The sequence below is a fragment of the Neophocaena asiaeorientalis genome, unplaced genomic scaffold, assembly GCF_003031525.2.
Source record: "Neophocaena asiaeorientalis asiaeorientalis breed wild unplaced genomic scaffold, Neophocaena_asiaeorientalis_V1.1 scaffold636, whole genome shotgun sequence".
Taxonomy (NCBI): domain Eukaryota; kingdom Metazoa; phylum Chordata; class Mammalia; order Artiodactyla; family Phocoenidae; genus Neophocaena; species Neophocaena asiaeorientalis.
Genome location: NW_020175021.1, coordinates 242,600 through 263,964, shown reverse-complemented (window position 1 = coordinate 263,964; position 21,365 = coordinate 242,600). Strand labels below are relative to the sequence as shown.

At 32.2% G+C, this 21,365-nt stretch overlaps 1 protein-coding gene across 1 annotated transcript in view; it reads left to right on the top strand.

Moving 5' to 3' along the window:
- The window catches only part of LOC112411606 (protocadherin-11 X-linked), an 89,042-nt gene that overhangs the window by 42,987 nt on the left and 24,690 nt on the right, over window positions 1-21,365 (top strand). The window contains exon 2 of the mRNA XM_024762810.1: window positions 4,884-5,468. Within this exon, the coding sequence (XP_024618578.1) occupies window positions 4,929-5,468 (540 nt within the window). The 5' untranslated portion in view covers window positions 4,884-4,928. The remainder of the gene's footprint in view (window positions 1-4,883; window positions 5,469-21,365) is intronic.

The window sequence follows — 21,365 nt, the reverse complement described above, 5'->3', positions numbered from 1 at the left end:
ATCCAAACGTGAAAATTAGACCGGTACAAAAAGAAGTACGATAAATGAGTCTTTTGTGGAATAAAATTTAATAAAAATATCAGTTTAATAGAATCAAAGTACCCTACTAAATCTTTCATTTCGACATTTCAACTTTCAGAATACATAGGAAATAGTCATGTCAAACAGGACAGCCAGTGCACTTACCCCACTCTACTTGTGGTCAATCCCTTGGAAAAGATTGAGTTTATCAGTTGCTCCAGTTTGTCTTTCTCCAGGTGCAATGTTCTAGGTTCCTTCCTGTCAACCTGAAGAACTACATTATTATTTTCCCAGTCTTGAAAGAAGCTTTGACTGTGCATGAGAACAAGAATGTAGAAGTAACTATATAATACATTATGGTTGTTTAATTGTGTATTTTTGACTTCACAAGACATTACAGTAATTAGAATGATGAGAGCCAAGTGGATTTAGGATCATGGGCAACATACAGGTATTTCTTATTTTCATATAATACCTAAATTTGCACTTTTTTTTTTTTTTTTTTTTGCGGTACGCGGGCCTCTCACTGTTGTGGCTTCTCCCACTGCGGAGCACAGGCTCCGGATGCGCAGGCTCAGCGGCCATGGCTCATGGGCCCAGCCACTCCGCGGCATGTGGGATCCTCCCAGACCGGGGCACGAACCCGTATCCCCTGCATCGGCAGGCGGACTCTCAACCACTGCACCACCAGGGAAGACCTAAATTTGTACTATTTTTAACAATTTGTTATTGTAGCATGTAAGCCACCCATTCATGCAGAATTACCTTAAGTATATTACAAGTTGAACACAGCACTACAATGAAGGAAAATGTAACAAGTATGTCAGGGAAATTATGCATTGGAATTCTTCTGACAAACCATTTGAATATCACTTTTATGGTTTGAAATCTCTAGAACTGCATATAGTAGAGACTTAGTTCCCCTACCTACTTACCTTTTTAGAACTAAATTGCTCAGAGACTATAAAACGAACTTGCATTTTTGCTTTTCATATCTTAAAATTTCAGAGTTGCTTATTTTGTTTCTGCTTTTGTTTCCTCTGACTGTCATGATTCTGTCCTTCTAACTATGACTGTTCCCTACCCAATCACTATATATTGCCTGTAAAAACATCACTTAAATAATGCTGGCACTACTGAAACTTGTAGAACATTTTAATTTTCTGCATCTTCTTTCATTGTACCTTTCTTATCAATTTCCAAACTAACCATAGACTATAGTAGCTGTAGGATGTGGGAGAATGGTAAAGAAATCTAAAGTTATCTTATAGTTTGCTCATGGGAAAGAAATCTAAAGTTATCTTATAGTTTGTTCATGGGAGAGAGAAAATTAGAGCTAAGTAAGATATGTCCATAGGAATACTTTCCCTGCATATCTGAGTTAAAGTCATCCTCCTTCCATAAGACAAAGCAGTGACTCTTTATATCCTAATTTCTGTATTGGTCATTCAAATAATTAAACTCAGCAGTTTAAAAGAAAACATTTTTTTTTTTTTTTTTTTTTTGTGGTATGCGGGCCTCTCACTGTTGTGGCCTCTCCCGTTGCGGAGCACAGGTTCCGGATGCGCAGGCTCAGCGGCCATGGCTCACGGGCCCAGCCACTCTGCGGCATGTGGTATCTTCTCGGACTGGGGTATGAACCCGTGTCCCCTGCATCGGCAAGCGGACTCTCAACCACTGCGCCACCAGGGAAGCCCTAAAAGAAAAATTTTAATTTTAAACATAACAATACATTTTCAAGTGGTAACTGCAAGCGTTGGAATCAGAATCTGGAGATTGAGGTTATTTTATCATGCATGTTTACATCCTGATAGAGGCAGAGTTGACTTTGTTATACATTTGTTGAACGCTGAATTAAAGATATTCTGGAATATTTTTGTTATCAATTATAAACTCTGTGAGGGCAGAGGTTTTTGCCTGTTTTGTTCACTGATTTATTCTCAGTGTCTACAACAGTGCCTGGCATACACAAATTGCTTAATAAATATTTGTTGAATACGTGACTACCCTTTCATGAAACTAATTACTAACTAGACAGTAAATAGTCCTTCTAGGTTTGCAATATGTATATTTGCCTAAGTTTTAGAAATTGAATTGTCCTTTTTCCCATTTTTTTTCCTGGTTTTCAAAACCTCTGAAAGAATTTCAAGTGATGAAACATATTTTAAAATGTTTTATTTGATGTTATTATTAAAGTAGAGTAGAACACATTTAGAATGGATGGGCAGAGGGGGACTGCTTAGAATTAGGTCACTTTCTTAATCCCTCCTCTTGTGTAAGATATTACAACATGCACACAATATTTTAAAAAATGGTCTGTAGTATTCTTCTGCCAGTTGTAATAACGTGTAATACCTAAGGGTAAGATAAGAATAGAGTGGTAGTTTTAATTCTAAGTGCCCCATTTTTATTTTTGCTTATGTTTGCATGGTATTTATAAAATCACACGCTTAGACACTCAGTTTTTTTTAGATGTTCTAGAGTCACAATAGGACACACATATATGTATGCATATTAACTCATAGTAAGTAAAAATGAAGTATTTTAATTCTCACATTCATAGAGGAGTATAAGGCCAATAATTCACAAGAGAATGAGTCTTGAAAAGGTTGCTATATTAGGTAATCCCAATGCTCACCATTGAGCAAATGATGCTAAAAATACCACAGGCAATAGTCTTTTTGTGTTGTTTACTAGGATAGAAAATGTCTTCAGCATCAGCATTACTCACTATTATACTTAATTTTTTTTTATAAATGATGCCAACTGCCCAACATAGGAAAGTGGTTGGACTCATAATATATAATTTTTAAATTCTGTGATAAGAATTTATAAAATGAGATGCTTCAAGTCTATTTAGCTTATTTCTTTGTTCTATTTTTGACCCAAGCTATCTCAATTGTTGCAACAAATGCTTTTGTTCTGTTACTGATTGTAAATAAGAAGGTTTCTTTTTCCCCACTCTTGTGTCTTCAGGCCTGTCAACATGCATATTTTCTAAAATTATTTAATGTAATACATTGTCTGGCATAATCAGATCATAATATCCATAGCAAGTTATTTATATCATTTCATGAGTCCTCCTGTTTGTAGAACTATGACTAAATTTTTTGTAAATTTTAATTGGTTATCAATTACCAATAAAAATTGAGAACTTCCTTAATTAGATACCTATGTGCATTCATAGTTTTCCATAATGGATTTTTAAATGACCATCTGTTAGCTAATTCTTTAAAACTTCAGAATGAATTGAGAGCTGCATTAATCCCTACTTAATTATAAAAATATAATATCTGATAGGATTTAAAGCAGTGTAACACAAATTTCACTTTGTGTTTATATAACATACAAATAACATCCAGAAGCATATTAAAATGTTTCATAATACTAGATATTAAAAGATATTTAATATACCAAATTGAGACTATATCCACCAAATAAATTTGAGAATTAATAAAGGAAACTGAAGACAAATTTGCAATTTATAAAGAAATAAAAACTCCTTGTTGAATTTTTTCAGAAGAACTAAAGAACTGAAATAAAGTGGCAGATTTCAGTGAATTAAAAATAATAAGCAGGGAGGGGGAAAGGAGCCAGAGATATTCTTTGTTTTTTGACTCTCTGTTTTAACTTGATAAAGTCTTTTAAAATGCCTTTCTTATTTTTAAACCCTAGTCAAGCTGTTTCATGTAGTTGGGTAATTCTTATGTCAGTCTGTAGATGTGAAAACCCATTTTCACATGGACTACTTTATGCAATCTATAAACAAACTCAGAGTTGGGATGCCTTGCACTCCACTTCTCTCATTGAATGTTTGAATATTGTCTAACAAATCATAAATATGTAGATCTAAACTAGTGATACAGCTCCTGTATCAGTACCTCCAAATATATGGAATTCAATCTCTCCTGAAAACCATTTTTTTTCCAGAATGCTTTAATAGGCAGTTGTTTAAGTTGATCTGAAAGTTGCCTCCCTGTAATTTTATACCTATTCTTGTTCCTCTCATCCAAATAAAAACAACTTTAATCCTCTTTCACATGATTGTTCTTCCCATGTTTAAGCATTTGCCATATTGAACCCTCTCCTCTATGAAAGGACTTTTCTTTTTAATCCAAACTTCCTAACCTAGATTGATATTTACATTTTGAAGCCCAGAGCTGAACACACAGAATATTGTATAAAACATTCATGACACGTAGAAGAATTGCGTTTGAAAACCACATTGTAACAAAGAGTAAATGATTATATTTTTGTTATTAGTAACACATATCCCTTTACTTTTCCTTAACTATTGAATTAAATGTTTTAAATTATTTTTATTACTTTTAACTGTCTTGTTATAATATTATCTTTTATATATCTTATCAACGGTGAACACCTTTATAAATATTCTGGGTCTCATAATTACTCAACATATCTTGCTTAATTTACCTTTCATCTTGATGTAAAAATGCATAATATTAAATTCAAACAAATCTGTCATTAGATTAATTAACAGTGTTTTTCGTGCTAGTATTTTCATTTAATGATTTTGGCAAATTTTTATTTTATTGAAGTATAGTTGATTTACAATGTGTTAATTTCTGCTGTACAGCAAAGTGGTTTGGTTATATATATGTATATATATATATGTGTGTGTGTGTTTCTCTTTCATATTATTTTACATTATGATGTATTACAGGATATTGAATATAGTTCCCTGTGCTATACAGTAGGACCTTGTTGTTTATTTCATTTAGTAATTTTAATTTAAAACTGAGCATTTAGTTAACATACATTAATGCTTGGCCTTAATAATTGCTTCTTCCTCTTCCTCTTTCTCTTCTCTTTCTTTTCTTCTCTTCTTTTCTCTTTGGCAGTTCTCTGTGGACTGATACAAAAAAACTAGTGCAATCCTGCCTGGTATGGACTTGTTGTCCGGGACGTATATATTTGCGGTCCTGTTAGCATGCGTCGTGTTTCAGTCTGGCGCCCAGGAGAAGAACTACACCGTCCGAGAAGAAATGCCAGAAAACGTCCTGATAGGCGACTTGCTGAAAGACCTCAACTTGTCGCTAATTCCAGACAAGTCCTTAACAACACCTATGCAGTTCAAGTTAGTGTACAAGACTGGAGATGTGCCACTGATTCGAATTGAAGAGGGTACTGGTGAGATCTTCACTACTGGAGCTCGCATTGATCGTGAGAAATTATGTGCTGGTGTCTTAGTGGACACCCGTTGCTTTTATGAGGTGGAGGTTGCCGTTCTGCCAGACGAAATATTTAGACTGGTTAAAATACGTTTTCTGATAGAAGACATAAATGATAATGCACCATTATTCCCTGCAACGGTTATCAACATATCAATTCCAGAGAACTCAGCTATAAACTCTCGATATGCTCTCCCAGCAGCCATTGATCCTGACATAGGAATAAACGGAGTTCAAAACTACCAACTAATTAAGGTGCGTTTTAAAAATGCTTCGTTAAAGATAGCACATTTTTTAAAGGGAAGAAAAAGAAAGAATCTTAGTGTACTTCAAATTTTGAGTAAGCCATCACCACAATTTTACAAAGTTTAAGTAAAGCATAGCAAAAAAAAATTTATCAATGCAATTTTTGCAATTGCATGGAGTTTATGAATCTTCATTTTATGTATATTCATTTTCAAGCAGTTATTTGTGTTTCCACCAACAATCTATTATAGTGGTCAGACAAGGAGTTCAGCCTTGCTGCTTACAAATCAATAACCTACACAGTATCTTACTTTTAATCTGTCTAGTCATGACTTTGCCTCAAACTTGGCCTAAACAAGCAAATCTAAACATCAAGAATGAATCCACAAACCTATTGGGTTTTCTATGTGATTATTTTAGACAGAAAGCTTTATCTTGTCCTTTGAAAATAAGCCAAATACATTTATTTTGGGGGTGAATAGAACATTTTTATTACTAGCATTTCTACACAGATATAGTAGTAAAAAATATTTTTCATGCTGATTTCAAGTCAAAGCAAGATCTTTAAGCATCTCTTGAGCAACAAAATGAGATTAAATTTTAGATATGTCTTGTTAATGTTAAATATTTTCATTTTGTTCCAATTCTTTGAAAACACAGAGCATTCATTTGCAGTAAAGGGTAAGTCAATTTTTCAGTCAAAGAGTTTCAGTTAACCTAAGGAACCTATTTTGGTTTGATTTGGGTCTTGGGGTGGTAAATGCAGAGGGAAGAATAGATGGAATATTTGGTATTCTTTGAAATATGTGCAGAGAGACTGCATTTATCAAGTGAATGGGAGAATATTTTTAATTGGCTATATGGTACATAGAGTAGTAGAAAACTCAGATTGGGGTATGTGATATAGTACAATGCACTTGAATGATCTTGGCAAATGTGTAAAAGAACAAATATGCAGGTATAATATAGATATGGTCAAGCAATTTTCAAAGTTTTATAAACATTTTCTGACTATGCATTACCAGATTATGATTATCATAATGACCAATGTTAAAATTATTCAAAGAACACATAAATAAGATATTTTGATGAATATCATCTGAAGGTTTTAGCACGGAGGTTGTGTAATATTGGAAAACTGCTCAGATGAAGCTGATATGTTGTGAAGATATATTTGTTTATAAATACATTCAGAAATCGAACTCTGAAGATCTTTTGAGTGATTTCAAGTGAAATGCAGATTTGTGTGTGAATATAAGAAGTAAAAACTGAAAACAGATGGATGATTTATAAATAAGCATTTCTAAGCAAGGTCCTTGCAATGGTGTCTCCTTATCTGATGAAATGCAAAAATATGCAGGAGTCAGAAAGATATAGATCACAATTTTGTGCTTACCACCGACTAGACAAGCCACCTCCAGCTTAATCTTTCTTACTTTTAGTTTCTCCAGTCATAATATGAGATTGATGATATAAATTTCACAGGGGCAGAATTGGGAAGAATAAGCACTAAGTAGAGGGTAGATACACCTGCATAGAAGTTTTTTCGAGATGCATTGAAACATTTGACTGTTTATAGAAATGTGAGGCTTATTACTTTAAACAGTAAGTTGCATAACAGAGTGGATACTATCTCTAAAGTTACACTGTCCAGTAGATGACTGGACAGTTACACTGTCCAGCAGTGATGACGGAAGTTCTATTATCTGTGGTATCCAATATGGTAGCTACTGGCCACATGTGGCTATTGATTACTTGAAATGTGGTTACTGTTACCAAGGAACTGAATTTTTAATTTTAATTAATCTTAATTTTAATAGCCACCTGTGGTAAGTGGCTACTATTTTGGAGAGCACAGCCTAAACAAAGAAAAGCAATTTATTTGGAAAATAAAAATTGACAGATTCAAATCAAAATGGGACCTTACCAAATTTAAATCAGGAATTAGTAATAGGGTCTCTCCACCCAACAATCCTGACAAATGTGTTATTTTGAAATGCAGTGCTTTACTGAAAGAATAATTTTGTAATGTCTCCTTCAGGGCAGCTTAATGAACTTCCAAGAAATTTCTGATTTGTCTTGAAAGCTGCTTAACAAATTCAAATTAAAAAAAAAACAAATAAACCCACTGGCTTAATTTAGGTTTGTTAAAATCTATTTTCATTTGAATTTCTTTGAAAGATTATCAGCAAGTGACATAAAGACAGGCTCACTAGAGGTTCTTAGATGAGTCTTAGAAATAGACATGCTCTACAATTTCATTCTGTTTTAGAATGTGTGATAAACCAAAAGTGATGTACCTAAGTACTGGGGCATTTTTTTGGCCCAATGGGCAAATACTGTCCTGACTGCTTGTTAAAAATAATAATTATGGAACACAAAGCGTAGCCCTGGGCTTGCAGAGGGCCATCTCATGGGTTAACTGAGTGCACTTTGACTTGCAAAAAGGTCCTGTCATGAAAGTGGTATGTACACTGGGGGAGGGAGGATAGGGAGGTTAAATAAAAAGAAAAAAAAGAAACATGTTATGATTCATCCATAAATTTTAAAAAGTGTTATAATTTGAAAGTAAGTAGGCCAACCATACTAATTTATTTTAAAAGATCTTTCCTGCAGAATAGGTTGAGAATTTAATTAATGTTAACTTGTTCTATTTTTGTTGAGTAGACAAGAATAGCAAAATCACAGTTTATCTTAACTAAGGAAATATAAAATTTATATGAAAAGTTCAGATAACGAAGGGAGAGAAGGGGGAGATATAGGGAAAAATTCTAAGAAAAATTAGGTCAATTGTCTTGCTATTAACAAATCTATGTTAATTAACAAGATAATTAACTGAAAATAAAGGTATTTGATAAATGTATCAAAATGCATATAATAAAAAGTAACATAAGGCAAAGTGTGCAATATTGATCTTCAAAAAATTAATATATAAATATTTTAATTTCATTTATGCATTTTATGATATTAGGTGTGCTTTGGCATAAACAAGGAAAGCATTATTATTACACATTTAAAAAATGTGGATATTGCATTTCAGGGTAATAATTTGTTTTGTTTATGATCATATGACTAGTAAATTGGGAACCAGAATAACGTCTTCTGACTCTTAGATTTGATTGACAGAAAGAGACAGATAGATAACCTTGAGGGTGAGGATCACAGCAAGTTTAACAGGAAAGAAGAAGAAGAAAATGGAAAAAGACAAAGTAAAAAGAAAGTGAGGAATGAATGAATAACATGATTACCAAGTGATTCTGCTTAGTACAAAGAAAATTATGGTAAAATGAAACTTATCCACATGATCTTGGCAAGGTTAATTTTCAAATTTTTGAGAGGTTAGGTTACTCTAAAGAAAAAACAAGCTTCATCTATAAAAGTTTTTGATGTGAATTGCCACTTAAAAAAATATCCAGAAGTGAAATCTTCCCTTTTCCCTGTCTCAAGTAAAGACATGGTATAATGAGAATTCCACATGATATTCTGATATAATTTCCCTTAATTTGGACTAGCTATGCTAAAGACCTATAACTATATATATCTCTATATACACACATATATGTATATGTGTATATATATGCCATTTTTATATATTATAAATATTATATATATATTATAAACATATAATTTTTAAATGTTATTAAATAATATATTTTAAAATATATGTTATACATGGTATATAGTATATACTATGTGTACACTATACCTACATACATATTGTATACTATATATATAATTATCTGCATCTATGTGTCATCTATCTAATAAATATATACCACTGAGCCCTAGTAGTATTTGACAGAGCTGTTGTCCAGGAGTAGAAAGTTACAATGTCTTTCTAACTTCCACCTTATTATTCTGTCAGCCTGTTACTTATAAAGCTTTTTTTCATATTCTAAGTCTGTTGTCAGGGAAGCTACTACATTCACAAATAGAAATATACTTCAAGCACCCAATCTGACTCAGGATATGGATATAAACCACAGGGATCTACTTCTTTCCATGGTTGGAACTCAGGGGAAATTAGTTTGTGTAATGATGTTGCATATGTCTTCATTTTCTGCTTCAGATTTTCATCTTCCCTCACATATATCAGCAATAATATTTCTATACTAGCCCAGTGGCAATGTGTTGATTGGTCCCCTTGAGGCAGGCATGACAATGTTTCAAAGGTTGACTGTGCTGACGGAGCGTGAAGATCAAATTTTTCTCAGATTCGTGACCTGACTCAAAGCCCTCACACATTTTTGCCCATCTCATAAAGCATCCTCATCTTTTACATCCACCTCAAAAAAAATTAATCTTGGGCAGAGTCTTTTCACATAATCAAAGTTTGGGACCTTGTTTCTATTTTGTTTAAAATAAGATATATTTGGTTTTTACTTTAAAAACTAAATGAGAACTAAACATATTGCCTGTTGATCAAGAGTTTGGATTTATGAAACTTAGGTTAGACTTAGATTTGCTTTGAAATCTGGGGTTAGAAAATCCAAATTGTAAAAATTCTATCTACCATTAGATTTAGTAACCTTGAATACACTTGCCAAGAATGAGACATCAAATAATATATCGTGGAGCTAAAGAGCAAGCAAACTTTATTATTCTAAAGGAATTAATATTTCTTTATCATATGTATCCATAGATCAAAGTAGTGTGTAGTATCAGGAGGAGTGAGTAAAATTCATTAATGCCATTGCAGGCATAATATGCTATAACAAACAATGTTATAATATGCTATAATATACATAATATGCTATAGCAAACAATGTATTTAACTTCTTTAGAAAGCTAAGTTGCCTCTAAAGATATTCAGAAGAGTTTGAATACAATGATTTTCTCAGTTTTCAACTATAAAATGAAGTTTTATTTGGAAGTTCACTCTTTCAGCTTTAAGATAACTTGATTTTATATTCTCTGAATTCTATGATGTGCAGATTAACATTTTTGATCTGTGCTAAAAAGTAAAAAAGGTGACAGTCAAATGCTAATGACTGTTAGGTCCCTGAAAGCTAGGAGTTATTATCAAAGTGCACCTCCAGTGGGGAAAAATGACAACATAAAACTCATTCTCTTCATAAATGGATCTTTATTAATGTTGTCAGGTCTTATTACAATGAGAGTGTGACACTAATAGGATTAAGTAACTTTTGACTTCATTGCTATTATCAGAGTCCTGGTTAATATAGTCCACTAATGCCTTTCATTAAATACACGTGTTATTAATAGTCCCACATGCAACACATGTATGTAGGACATTTTAGATAGCTCAATTCTAGAATTTATAAACTAAGATTCTGAAGAGCAAATGTATCTCCCCAACTTTGATTAATTTACTCACATTCTGCCCTTTGATCTGATAATAGCAACTAGCTATAAGAAATACTGCTAAACTTTACATGGATTATTATTAGGCACAGGTTTATTGATCTGTTATTCTATTGTTCACTGTATCTAAATAAAAAACAATTTTATGTTTAATTTTGTGCCTGCCAAAGGGAAAGACTTAAAATCTATCAAATATATATTTAATTATACGACAAAATTATATAACTCTTTCATGAAAACACGAGGTTTGGTTATACAGATCTACTTGGCTCCCATAATTCTGATTGATGCTAAAAATCTGAGCTAATAAACATTCCAATGTGTGTAGTTTGTTCAGCATAAATTATTTTTTTGATCTATACAACATTATACTGACTGTATAACAACACTCTTAGTGAACTGAATTATGATCCTTCATTCAATCTTAGACAAAAAAAAATGATGGATTGGTAAAACTTTTGTACCAGAGGTGATAACATCTTGTTCAGAAGTGATGATAAAAGCAATAAGGTCATTTGGGGGGAAATTTCTGATTTTGACTTAATTCGATCAATAAAATAATTTAAATAGCTTTATGCTTTTACCAAGCTTTATGCTTTATGCTTTTATGTGAATTTGGACCAATTTTGAAGAAATTATTCTTTATCAAAAAATATAAAATGCATATGAAAAATAGTTCTCACTTCAAAATCAAACACAAAAGAAATTAGTATTCTCCCTTCACATTTATCAGTTTAGTCATCTTCATAAATCAGTAAAAACGTGTGAATAATTCGATAGCATAATAGAGAAAATAAACTGCTTTGACCACAAATTAAATTTTAGTATATCTTTGTTGAAGTGTCTTAGTTTCTGAATGCACATAGAAGGTACCAGAGGAAGGAAAGTATTAAGTTCAATTTAATTTTAAAACACAGAACTTAAATAACTATCTTTGAAGTGTTCTTTATACATTGGTCTTTTGCTTGCAGAAATTAATATATCTCCACCAATATTATTCCACAATTATGTGATAATGGTTGTTTTTCTTCGTAAAAAGTTAAATATTCATTACTAGAGAGCTCAGTGCATCAAAATATAATATCCACATGCAAGCACACAGAAATGTGTCTTTTAGCAACTAAAACAATAAAACTATAGCTGTCCATATATTTTTCATTTGCTGTGAAATGTAAGATGTAATTCTAGATAATCAGTCATAAGAAACCTATTGCTTCTTTTTTAACACAGTGAAAGAGTGTTTATATTTTAATTGCTGCATGTAGATGTCTGTAAACTTGCAGGTAAACTAAGAAAAGTAATACAAGGTTATAGAATAGGAAATAGAAATAAAAAACCTTTTGAAAAAACTACTTTTAAACTTTGTTTTATTCAACAACACAAGTAGTTTTAAAAGTTGAATGCGTAAAATGAAGTTTTAGGTTTTCTCACCTAATTTACATTTGTCCTTGAGATCTCACTTAACCAGGAATTTTATTTTATGAAGGATGTTCTCATGAACATATCTTATCCTATTGCTTATTTTAAATATAGAACTCCATTATTTTAAGCTTCTCCAATAGAATGAAGTAAAGCTCTAAAGAATGGAAAGCTGTTCTACTAAGTATTTTCTTAGTTGTAACGGTAACTGACTACCAACTAACATCTAAGTCTAATTCCAGTCATCTAAATTTAACATATACTTAATGAGTGCCCAGCGTACAAAGTCTTGAGGGATAAAAATACGTTTGAAAATTAGTCACTGTCCCCAGGGAGCTTAATAACAAGACATTATGGGGAATATATTTCTACACTAATGATAGTAAGGAAGAAAACATTTATTGTATTAAAAGAACATTTTACCTTGAATTGGTCATTCTGACATTAAGAACATGGAATTATAGTTAAGTGTTCATAGTTTCAGACAAGTTAAAATTTCCCAATCTACTTTCAGTAGATTTTCACCCAGCACTCTCATTAATTCATGATATTTTATTTTTTACTAAGTCTGCAATTGTGGCAATGATACTTTCTGACAACATTTATCTGAAAAACAATTTCAAGACTGGAAATAAAATCTTTTTGATGAAAATGTTAATTCCTGTGCTAGTGGTGGTAATTACATAAGTCCTTCTATTATCTTAATTCTTAAACTTGTCGTCTATGCCTCCAATTCCTCTTCTATATAATGGTGAAAATAAAATTATCTTTATCTAACAGGCAGGGATATTATAAAAATTAATGAATTAAGAAAAATACGTACAATTTGCTGAGTGCCTTGAAGAAAAGTGTTTTATAAACAGTAGTTACTGGTTTTGCTCTCTGGTTTAAGATTGTAGTCTCCTCCAACTTTTCTAAAGTTATGCTCTATACTCTTTAAAAACCTTATTTTACAACCTAAACTTTTCACACATATTTTATATATGTATACAGAGGAATATATGACAGCATTATTCTCTTTCTCTATCAGTGCCACTGGCTCCACATTTATTTCTTGACTTAGTTTAATTTAAAACAAACTTCCATTTACCTTCTTTAACTTGTCTCTTGAATCAAATGTTTCCTTCTCCTCATTTGTCTTTCCCTCCTCCTGGCCCTCCATATGACTGTGATATTGCTAATGTGAATACTTTCTCATATACAGCTTCTACCATCTGGAATTGCTTTATTTACATCTCATTCATATGCCATTTTAAAAAATTAGATGTCCTATCTTGTCTTTTCTTTTTCACACTGAAAACTCTTTTCTATTTTCCTATTTCTTTTCTTGTAAGTCAGTCAAAATTGTCTTTCTGCAGTGGATTCTGTAGGAGAGATATATAATAACAAATTTGAATTTAAAAAATTTTAATCATTCTAAATTAAATAGGTTTCAAAAGCCATTTTTGCAGCAGGATATTTGCTAGAACTACACTTTCATGGATACTAGTATGTTTTCCTGGTTTAGGAGGGGGCCCTTATATTCACTGGGCACAAGAGTTTGCTTAGAAGCATCCATTTAAAGTAGCTTAGTCAGGGACAAGAAGAGCTTTGCTGTCAGTAAGGAAAATAATGAAATAAATAGTTAACAGAAGAACAAAGTGATGCTCTAAACAATCGAGGGATGAAAAAATTAAAAAAAACAAACAATTTAATGGATTATAAATAAAGAAGTGTAGAACTTTATAGATTAATTTTAGTTGAACATAGTGCATTATTGAAGTCACTGAATGATTGTATGGATGAATGTGAGAGTGCATATAGCTATCAAAAAGTAGGAAAATATAATCGTGTTTAGATTATACAAAGTAATGAATATTCGATTAACTTAGATATTCAACTCCCTTCCATAAGTAAATATGAAATGAAGGCTACTTAGATTGGTTGAATACACAAAAAAAACTATAAAATTCTGATTTTGATTATTATATTCTTGACTTCATTTAGTGGTGTCACACTGCTTTTTCTCTGAGGACTTAAATATTTAACAGATTTTGTGAGTTTCAGGAGGCCTTCAAATCTTTTAATTTTACTCTGAGGAAAGTGATTCCTAAAGGATCAGCTACAGATAGCCATAGCATTTTCCTCAAAACCATATCACCCCTTCAAATACCTCATTATCTTAGATTCCAAAACCAGTCTAGAACTTTCTAAGTCGAAGAAGTAGCAATGACCATCCTATCATATTTAAGCCTTTGGAAGCCATTGTAGTGGTGTGGGAATGTATCTTTAACTAGGAGTACTCATGGGACTGGAAAAGTGAAAATTTCCTCATTGAGGATGGTATATATATGACACTGAGTTGAAACATTGTTGGATGGCTTCTATATAGGCTGAACTAGCTTATCCATCTGGAGCTTTTAGGATTCTAGACATTTCTCTGAAATCTATTTTCTCCAGAAAACCCGTCTTGAGTTTTCAGGCATATTTAGCTGTCTCGAGTTTTGCTTTAGTCCTTCAAATGATGCTTTAGATCAAATACCTAATTGGTAAAACGAACGGATTTTTATAAAGCTAGAGGTCTCACATAGAAAACCAGTTTACATGCAAAATAGCTAGATTAATAAAACTGACATTTTAATCCCTTTAACTCTTAGAAATCTGATTTTTTGTTATTTATCTAATAGACATGACTTCTTGAGCTGTATATTCTACACAAATATAATCATACTATGGCAAATTTAAGTAGTTTAAAGTAACTTAAAATTTTTCTCCACTTGTTTTATTTGGTATTTTGTAAATAGTAATCTCATTTTAACTATGTCTGGCCTTCTGTAATCTAGACTGTTAAAGGTTTGAGGCAAAACATTGACTCCTGTCTGAGATAATCTTCTACATACCCTACAATCTAGTGGCTGGCCTTATTTGAGTATTGATTAATGTAAAAATAGCATTTTACCAAATTGCTCCCTGATATTATGAGACAACTGTGGTATTTGGTTAAGCAATTATTTTTGTATTGTTTCCCCATTTTAAGGCATAGTGTATTATTTAGATTCAGCTATAAGTAAACATAAACTATTGTTTTAGATAACCTCAAGAGTTATTTCAAAGTATCTTCATGGTTTGCTACACAGTTTTCTGACAATTGTTTCATCTGCCACAATTGTTAAGCTTTCTTAAACTTAATTGCTCCAATGGGTTAGTGATAGTTGATTCACCCATATTTGCAGTGCATTGCCACAATGAGTTGTCCACAATTCTTTTTACTGACAACAGCTCTTGTATTTTGTGTTACTATGATATTGGAAGATTTTTTTTCCCCGCACATAACTGACTGCATAACTCTATGATTTCACACATTAGCAATTTCTGTTTCACAAGTAAGTGGATTTGCTGTCCTAGTTGCTTTAAAAGATAACTGCTTATTTTGATTATTGCTTAGGCAATATTTGTAGTTATTTTAAGTGTTGCTTTCTCAAATGATTTCCACAGACATAGTGGACAAACGGTTTGACCTGTAGAGTTCAGATTCAATTTGTAGATTAAAAAGAGAATTATCTTTGGGTGCCTTATACATATCTTTGTGTATATATATGTTTTAGCCTCTATTTTATCCTCACCTGGTTTTCTGTTATTTACTTTTGTTGTATAAAATGAGGCTAACCACATAATTTATCCTCCAAATAAGGACACGTTTAAAAGTGAAAGGGCACCTCTTAATAATTAAACAGGGACACAAGAATATATGGTCACAATACATAAAACCCAAAATGTCTAATTTCTTCTTTGCCATTTTATGTTTCCTATTCTTCCTAAAGGTCTGAACTACCTTGAGCCAGAAAGCTGCCACTTCCTGCATATTAATGAAGTAAACTATTACTTGCACTAACTCAAACTGGACTCTCCATTTATTTTAGCTGAACAATTCTCAGGTGAACAATTCTGAGTTAGCTCAATTGGCAAAAGATTGGCTTGTGAAGAATTATCTGGCAGCAGACATGCTATCATCAAATTTATGTAGGGTGAATCCTTTTCTGAGTTGGCATTGTTCATCTCATGTAGTGTTCACTAAAGCTAAACAGGCAAGAGAATGGCATGGAAAGCAGATGTAATTTCATTTAAAATTCTTTTATTTTGGACATATGATTTCCTTAATCATTATTTAAATATATGAAGGCTATCTGTCCTTTGCTTCCAAGCTTTGACTCACAAAAATTAGGAGGGATTAGCCTCTGGCCAAGGTTCTAAACAATTAAGGTTTTAAGAAGTTAAATGTGTTACCCCATTTCTCCTTTTTTACACTGTTTTCCCTGAGTACCTATTTATCTAGAGGCCATTTGAGTACAGCCTAAACAGTTGATGAGTTAGAGAACCTCTTGCACATCTTTTCGAACTAAAAATTAGATTGTAGATAAGAGCCTTGAGTGGTTTTTGTAAGAGAAGAATAGTGATTTTATCTGCATGGACATATTCTTCATAAATACTTTTAAAAGAACAGTTTATATTTTCCTTCATTATACTGATTTGAGAATAATAATGGATACTTGGATGCAGTATCAAATTGTACTCTATTGTTGTTTCTCCATTCACCAACATTAAAAAACATGATGTCACAAATAATCATTTAATTATTTTTGCATCATATGTTTTGGTTTTCTTCATGGATTTGCCTGGACTTCATTCAGGGTTTTGAACTTTTTTTACATACATACTAAATATAAATATATATTTTTAGATAGATAAATATGGGCACTTAGGTCACCATCAGGAGATATATATTATATATTGTATACATATATCAGGTGTATTCTGATGGTGACTTAAGAGTGCCCATATCCTATTCTAGTTGAGCTAATCATTTTTCTAAAGATAAATTTAAATTTCACCCCCTAACTGCCCTATATGCCTTGACTCATAGAACCAGATATGATGCAGAATTCTATTTTAAAAGTCAATTGCGCATATCAGGATTACTGTTCTTTTATATGACATTATTCATGAAAAGAAAAGCTATTCAATGAATTAGTAAACACATTTCAAGTATGTTTATTTTGAAACTTGCCTTTAATTCTTAGAGATAACTTGAATATTTTAGTATAGTCCCTAATAAAAATAATTGAATTAGATTCAAGTATCTAGGTAATAGAGTTAATAGCAATCACTACAAACCTATATAATTCTGGTGGTAATAAAAATCAAGTTAAATACAAAATGTGGTATAGAGTTCAGCTAGTTTAATAATCCAAAGGTTTAATAGTATACATTTGATTTTAGAGTAATGATGTTTTAAAGTGCAAATTGCTTATTATTAGATTCCTTAACTTTATATTAATTGTTTTTCTTCCACCTCTTGGCAGTTTACCAAATCACAAACGATTATTTTTTAGTACCTGCTTTTATTTTATTTATTTATTTTTAACATCTTTATTAGAGTATAGTTGCTTTACAATGTTGTGTTAGTTGCTGCTGTATAACAAAGTGAATCAGCTATATGTATACATATATCCCCATATCTCCTCTCACAAATGATTTTGATCAGAGAAGAATGTCTTTTTCGGAATTTAAAACCAGTATTTATTAAATGTTTACCAGTCTAGTATCATTAATAGGGTTTTGCTATACTTCAAAAATATATATCCCAAGTTGTCAAATTTTTGAGAAATTGTGATTACATTAAATTATAGTTTGATAATCAAAACATAATTTGAGCATCACTTTAATATTCAGGCTTCTTGTCTTGCTATTATGTGCATGAAAGTAACTGATCATAATTCTATATAAATTATTCATTCTAAACTGTAGTCAATACTTTGTTATTCTATAGTTAATAATCAGATTTAAGGGAATCATATCTTTTCCCATTACCTTTTTTCTCCAAAATACTTTAAAAATATTTCCTAGAAATTTTCTACTTCAGCAAATGTATGTCAAGACTCCCAGACTGTACAGCTAAAACTAATGCAATATTGTAAATCAACCATGCTTCAATTTAAAAAAAGGTTCCCAGAAAACTTCTTTAAATTCCAGAATTATTCATGGGATTGGATAAACTCACATCTCCATTAGATGTTTTTTCCTGTTATTAGTAAAATCCCCTCTAGTTCTGATCAGTGTTGTAGCAGCTTTGTCCTTGGTTTTTATTATATATAGAATATTTTACAAGAAGCAGCATCTTCCCCCTTCTAAGAGGATAGTCAAAGCAAATTGGTGTGTTTATTTAGAATAGTAGGGATTTTTAAAGGGAATTTCAAATTGGACTTTCTAGGTATCACAAACCTCAATGTACTGGGCATCATTGATAAAGAGATTCCTCTTTTAACAATTTATTTTGATGTAGCTACATTCACTTCGCAGATTTTTTGGTAGTTGTACATGTTTCCTTAAACCATTTTTCTTCTATTGGCTTACTGAGGTTGTGAAAACGTACAGAGGCTGTGGATACCAACAATTTTAAGTTCTGCTTTGATTTCCAGAGGGGAAATGTAATATTATACTGGCTTTGGCATATAAGACCTTTACATTAATTCTTAGTCAAGATAAAAAAATAGTTTTCTTTTACCACATTGCCCAATTATCATCCTTTAATCAAAGTAACTTATTAATGCTACAGAATGTATTTGTGGACATTATAGTTTAGAACTTGATTTTGAGAACATTTTATTCTAAAAATCGTATCAAGATGTGATTTTCCAAATGCACAGTATTTTCCTATTATGGTTAAACTTGTACCTCTTTTTGTCCCCCTCATCCCACCCTTTTAAACTAAGACTTGTAGCTGCACAGGGACTGAAAATACCTTTGCTTATTTATGACCTTATTTGGTAAACTTTATTTAATGTAGGTATTAAAAAAGGAGGTAAAGCCCCGAAAATGTCCCAATTCAAAAGAGAGTGAAACCAAAAACTCCTTTCTACTAACTTTATACTTTGAAGCAGTTATTTTATAACCCTTAACTGTCAAGAATTGTCATATGCTTTGCCATCTATGACAGCTCTTTTAGTAGAGTAAGGGAAAGGCATTGTTATAATAAGTAAGGGATTTAAGTAGAGCAGCTTTCTGGTAGAGTGAAAATAGTGATAATTCTGCCGTCATGCTCTTGTTTTTTCCTGTACTCTCCACTGGGTTATCCATTATTTTTCAATATGATACAAATTAATTAACATATGTAGTGAGCTGTGGAAAATTTCTTATATTTTGTCATAAACATATGTTTACTGACTGTACATCAATAATTCAGTAAGCAATGCATGAAACTAAGAATTATAGTATTATGAAAATATCTACAAAACCCTAGATGTTTAAACCACTGTATTTTTTCATATGATATTGTCACCAATCAAATATATTCACCCTTTTTATTTTAGAAATAATAAACAATTATTGTTTAACATTTAAAAATACCATGTTTAAATTAACAAATGTAAAATAAAGGGTTGGACATTTATTCATATCAGATAAATAGAATAATGTTTTCTATGTATATATAATATTTCCCATAATGTTCAGTTTTTCTTTGTCATCTATAGCTTTAGCTCTTATTGAATAAGAACGTGTCTTGGAACCTGAATCAAAACTTGATTTTAAAATTTTAGTTGGTAACCAAAGATCAAATTTCTCCAGTTCTGTATCAGATGATCTGATCATTAGACACTAGGTGGATTCACTTAATTTCAAGTATTACATTTTAAATGTGTGTTGATTTTAGGTGTATAATGTTGATTATAGGTGTATAATTTCAAGCTACTGTGTAAACCTTGGAAATTTTAAATAGTACTTCCATTGGGCACAAATAGAAATTAGTTTGCTGCTATTCTGGCCTAGCATACAAATAAAGTCAAAAGCTTCTCCTCCTGGAAACATTTAAACCATTTATATTTTCATAAAATTAGGTATTACTTACTGGTGATCTCAGAGTTTTTAAAAATACAATTAACCACAAGATAAGATAGTCTATATGAAAATATGTTTATAGTCGGCTTACTGCCATAGAAAAGTGATGTTTGTACAAATGATTCTAATGCACAGATGTGATTCGTTTCTTTCCATTTATATTTCTGAGGCTCTTCTTCTGATTATTTGCTGGATCCTACAAGTATAATTGTAGTTATACTGATTTCAGAGTAAAACTTTGCATTTGGATACAATTTAGTCTTTTCCTTTTAGGATCATAATTCTCAGTGTGTTGGCCCAGGGTTTCTTTACCTTGGCACTATTGACGTTTAGAGCTGGATAATTCCCTCTTGTGAGATGGGGTAGGGCAGGATGGGGGCTGTCCTGTGCATTGTAGGAAGTTTATTAGTATACCTGGCCTCTACCCACTAAGTCCCCGTGGCACCCTCCTGCTTAGATGTGACAACCAAAAATATTTCCAGAGTTTGCTAAATATCCCCTGTGTGGGGGAGGGGGTTGGAATTTCCTTAGCAGAGAACTACTGCTTTAGCCCACCCTTGCACAGCCTAGTGTGGTAGGAGCAGATTTTTTTTTTTTATTTTTAGTAACTCCAAGGACAAGTCAGGGTGTTTTGAACACTTTCCCAAACCTTCAAACGATGACCATTTCCAGATGAGAGAACACTTCACAAATGTTTAAACAATAAATACAATTTGAACAGTTTCTTAAACTTTAGGAGTCATAAGTGGGAAAGTATTAGCACATAAAGAAGTATTAGCACCAAGCTTCCCTGGTGGCGCAGTGGTTGAGAGTCTGCCTATTAATGCAGGGAACACGGGTTCGAGCCCTGGTCTGGGAGTATCCCACATGCCGCGGAGCAACTAGTCCGGTGAGCCACAACTATTGAGTCTGCGCGTCTGGAACCTGTGCTCCGCAACAAGAGAGGCCGCGATAGTGAGAGGCCTGCGCACCGCGATGAAGTGTGGCCCCCGCTTGCCACAACTAGAGAAAGCCCTCACACAGAAACGGAGACCCAACACAGCAAAAATAAATAAATTAATTAATAAACTCCTACCCCCCAAAAAAAAGTATTAGCACCTTTGATAGAGATTTTATGAAGTAATAATGCTTTTTTATAATTCCCAAAATATTATAATTAATTTTCAGTGTAGAAGTTACTTTCTTATCTATGTAACTAGAAGGGGAACATTATGTTAAATATAGAGCAAAGTAACTTGAGAGATGGTTTTCTTCTAATTTCAGATGGGATAAGCAATTCATTAATTGCAC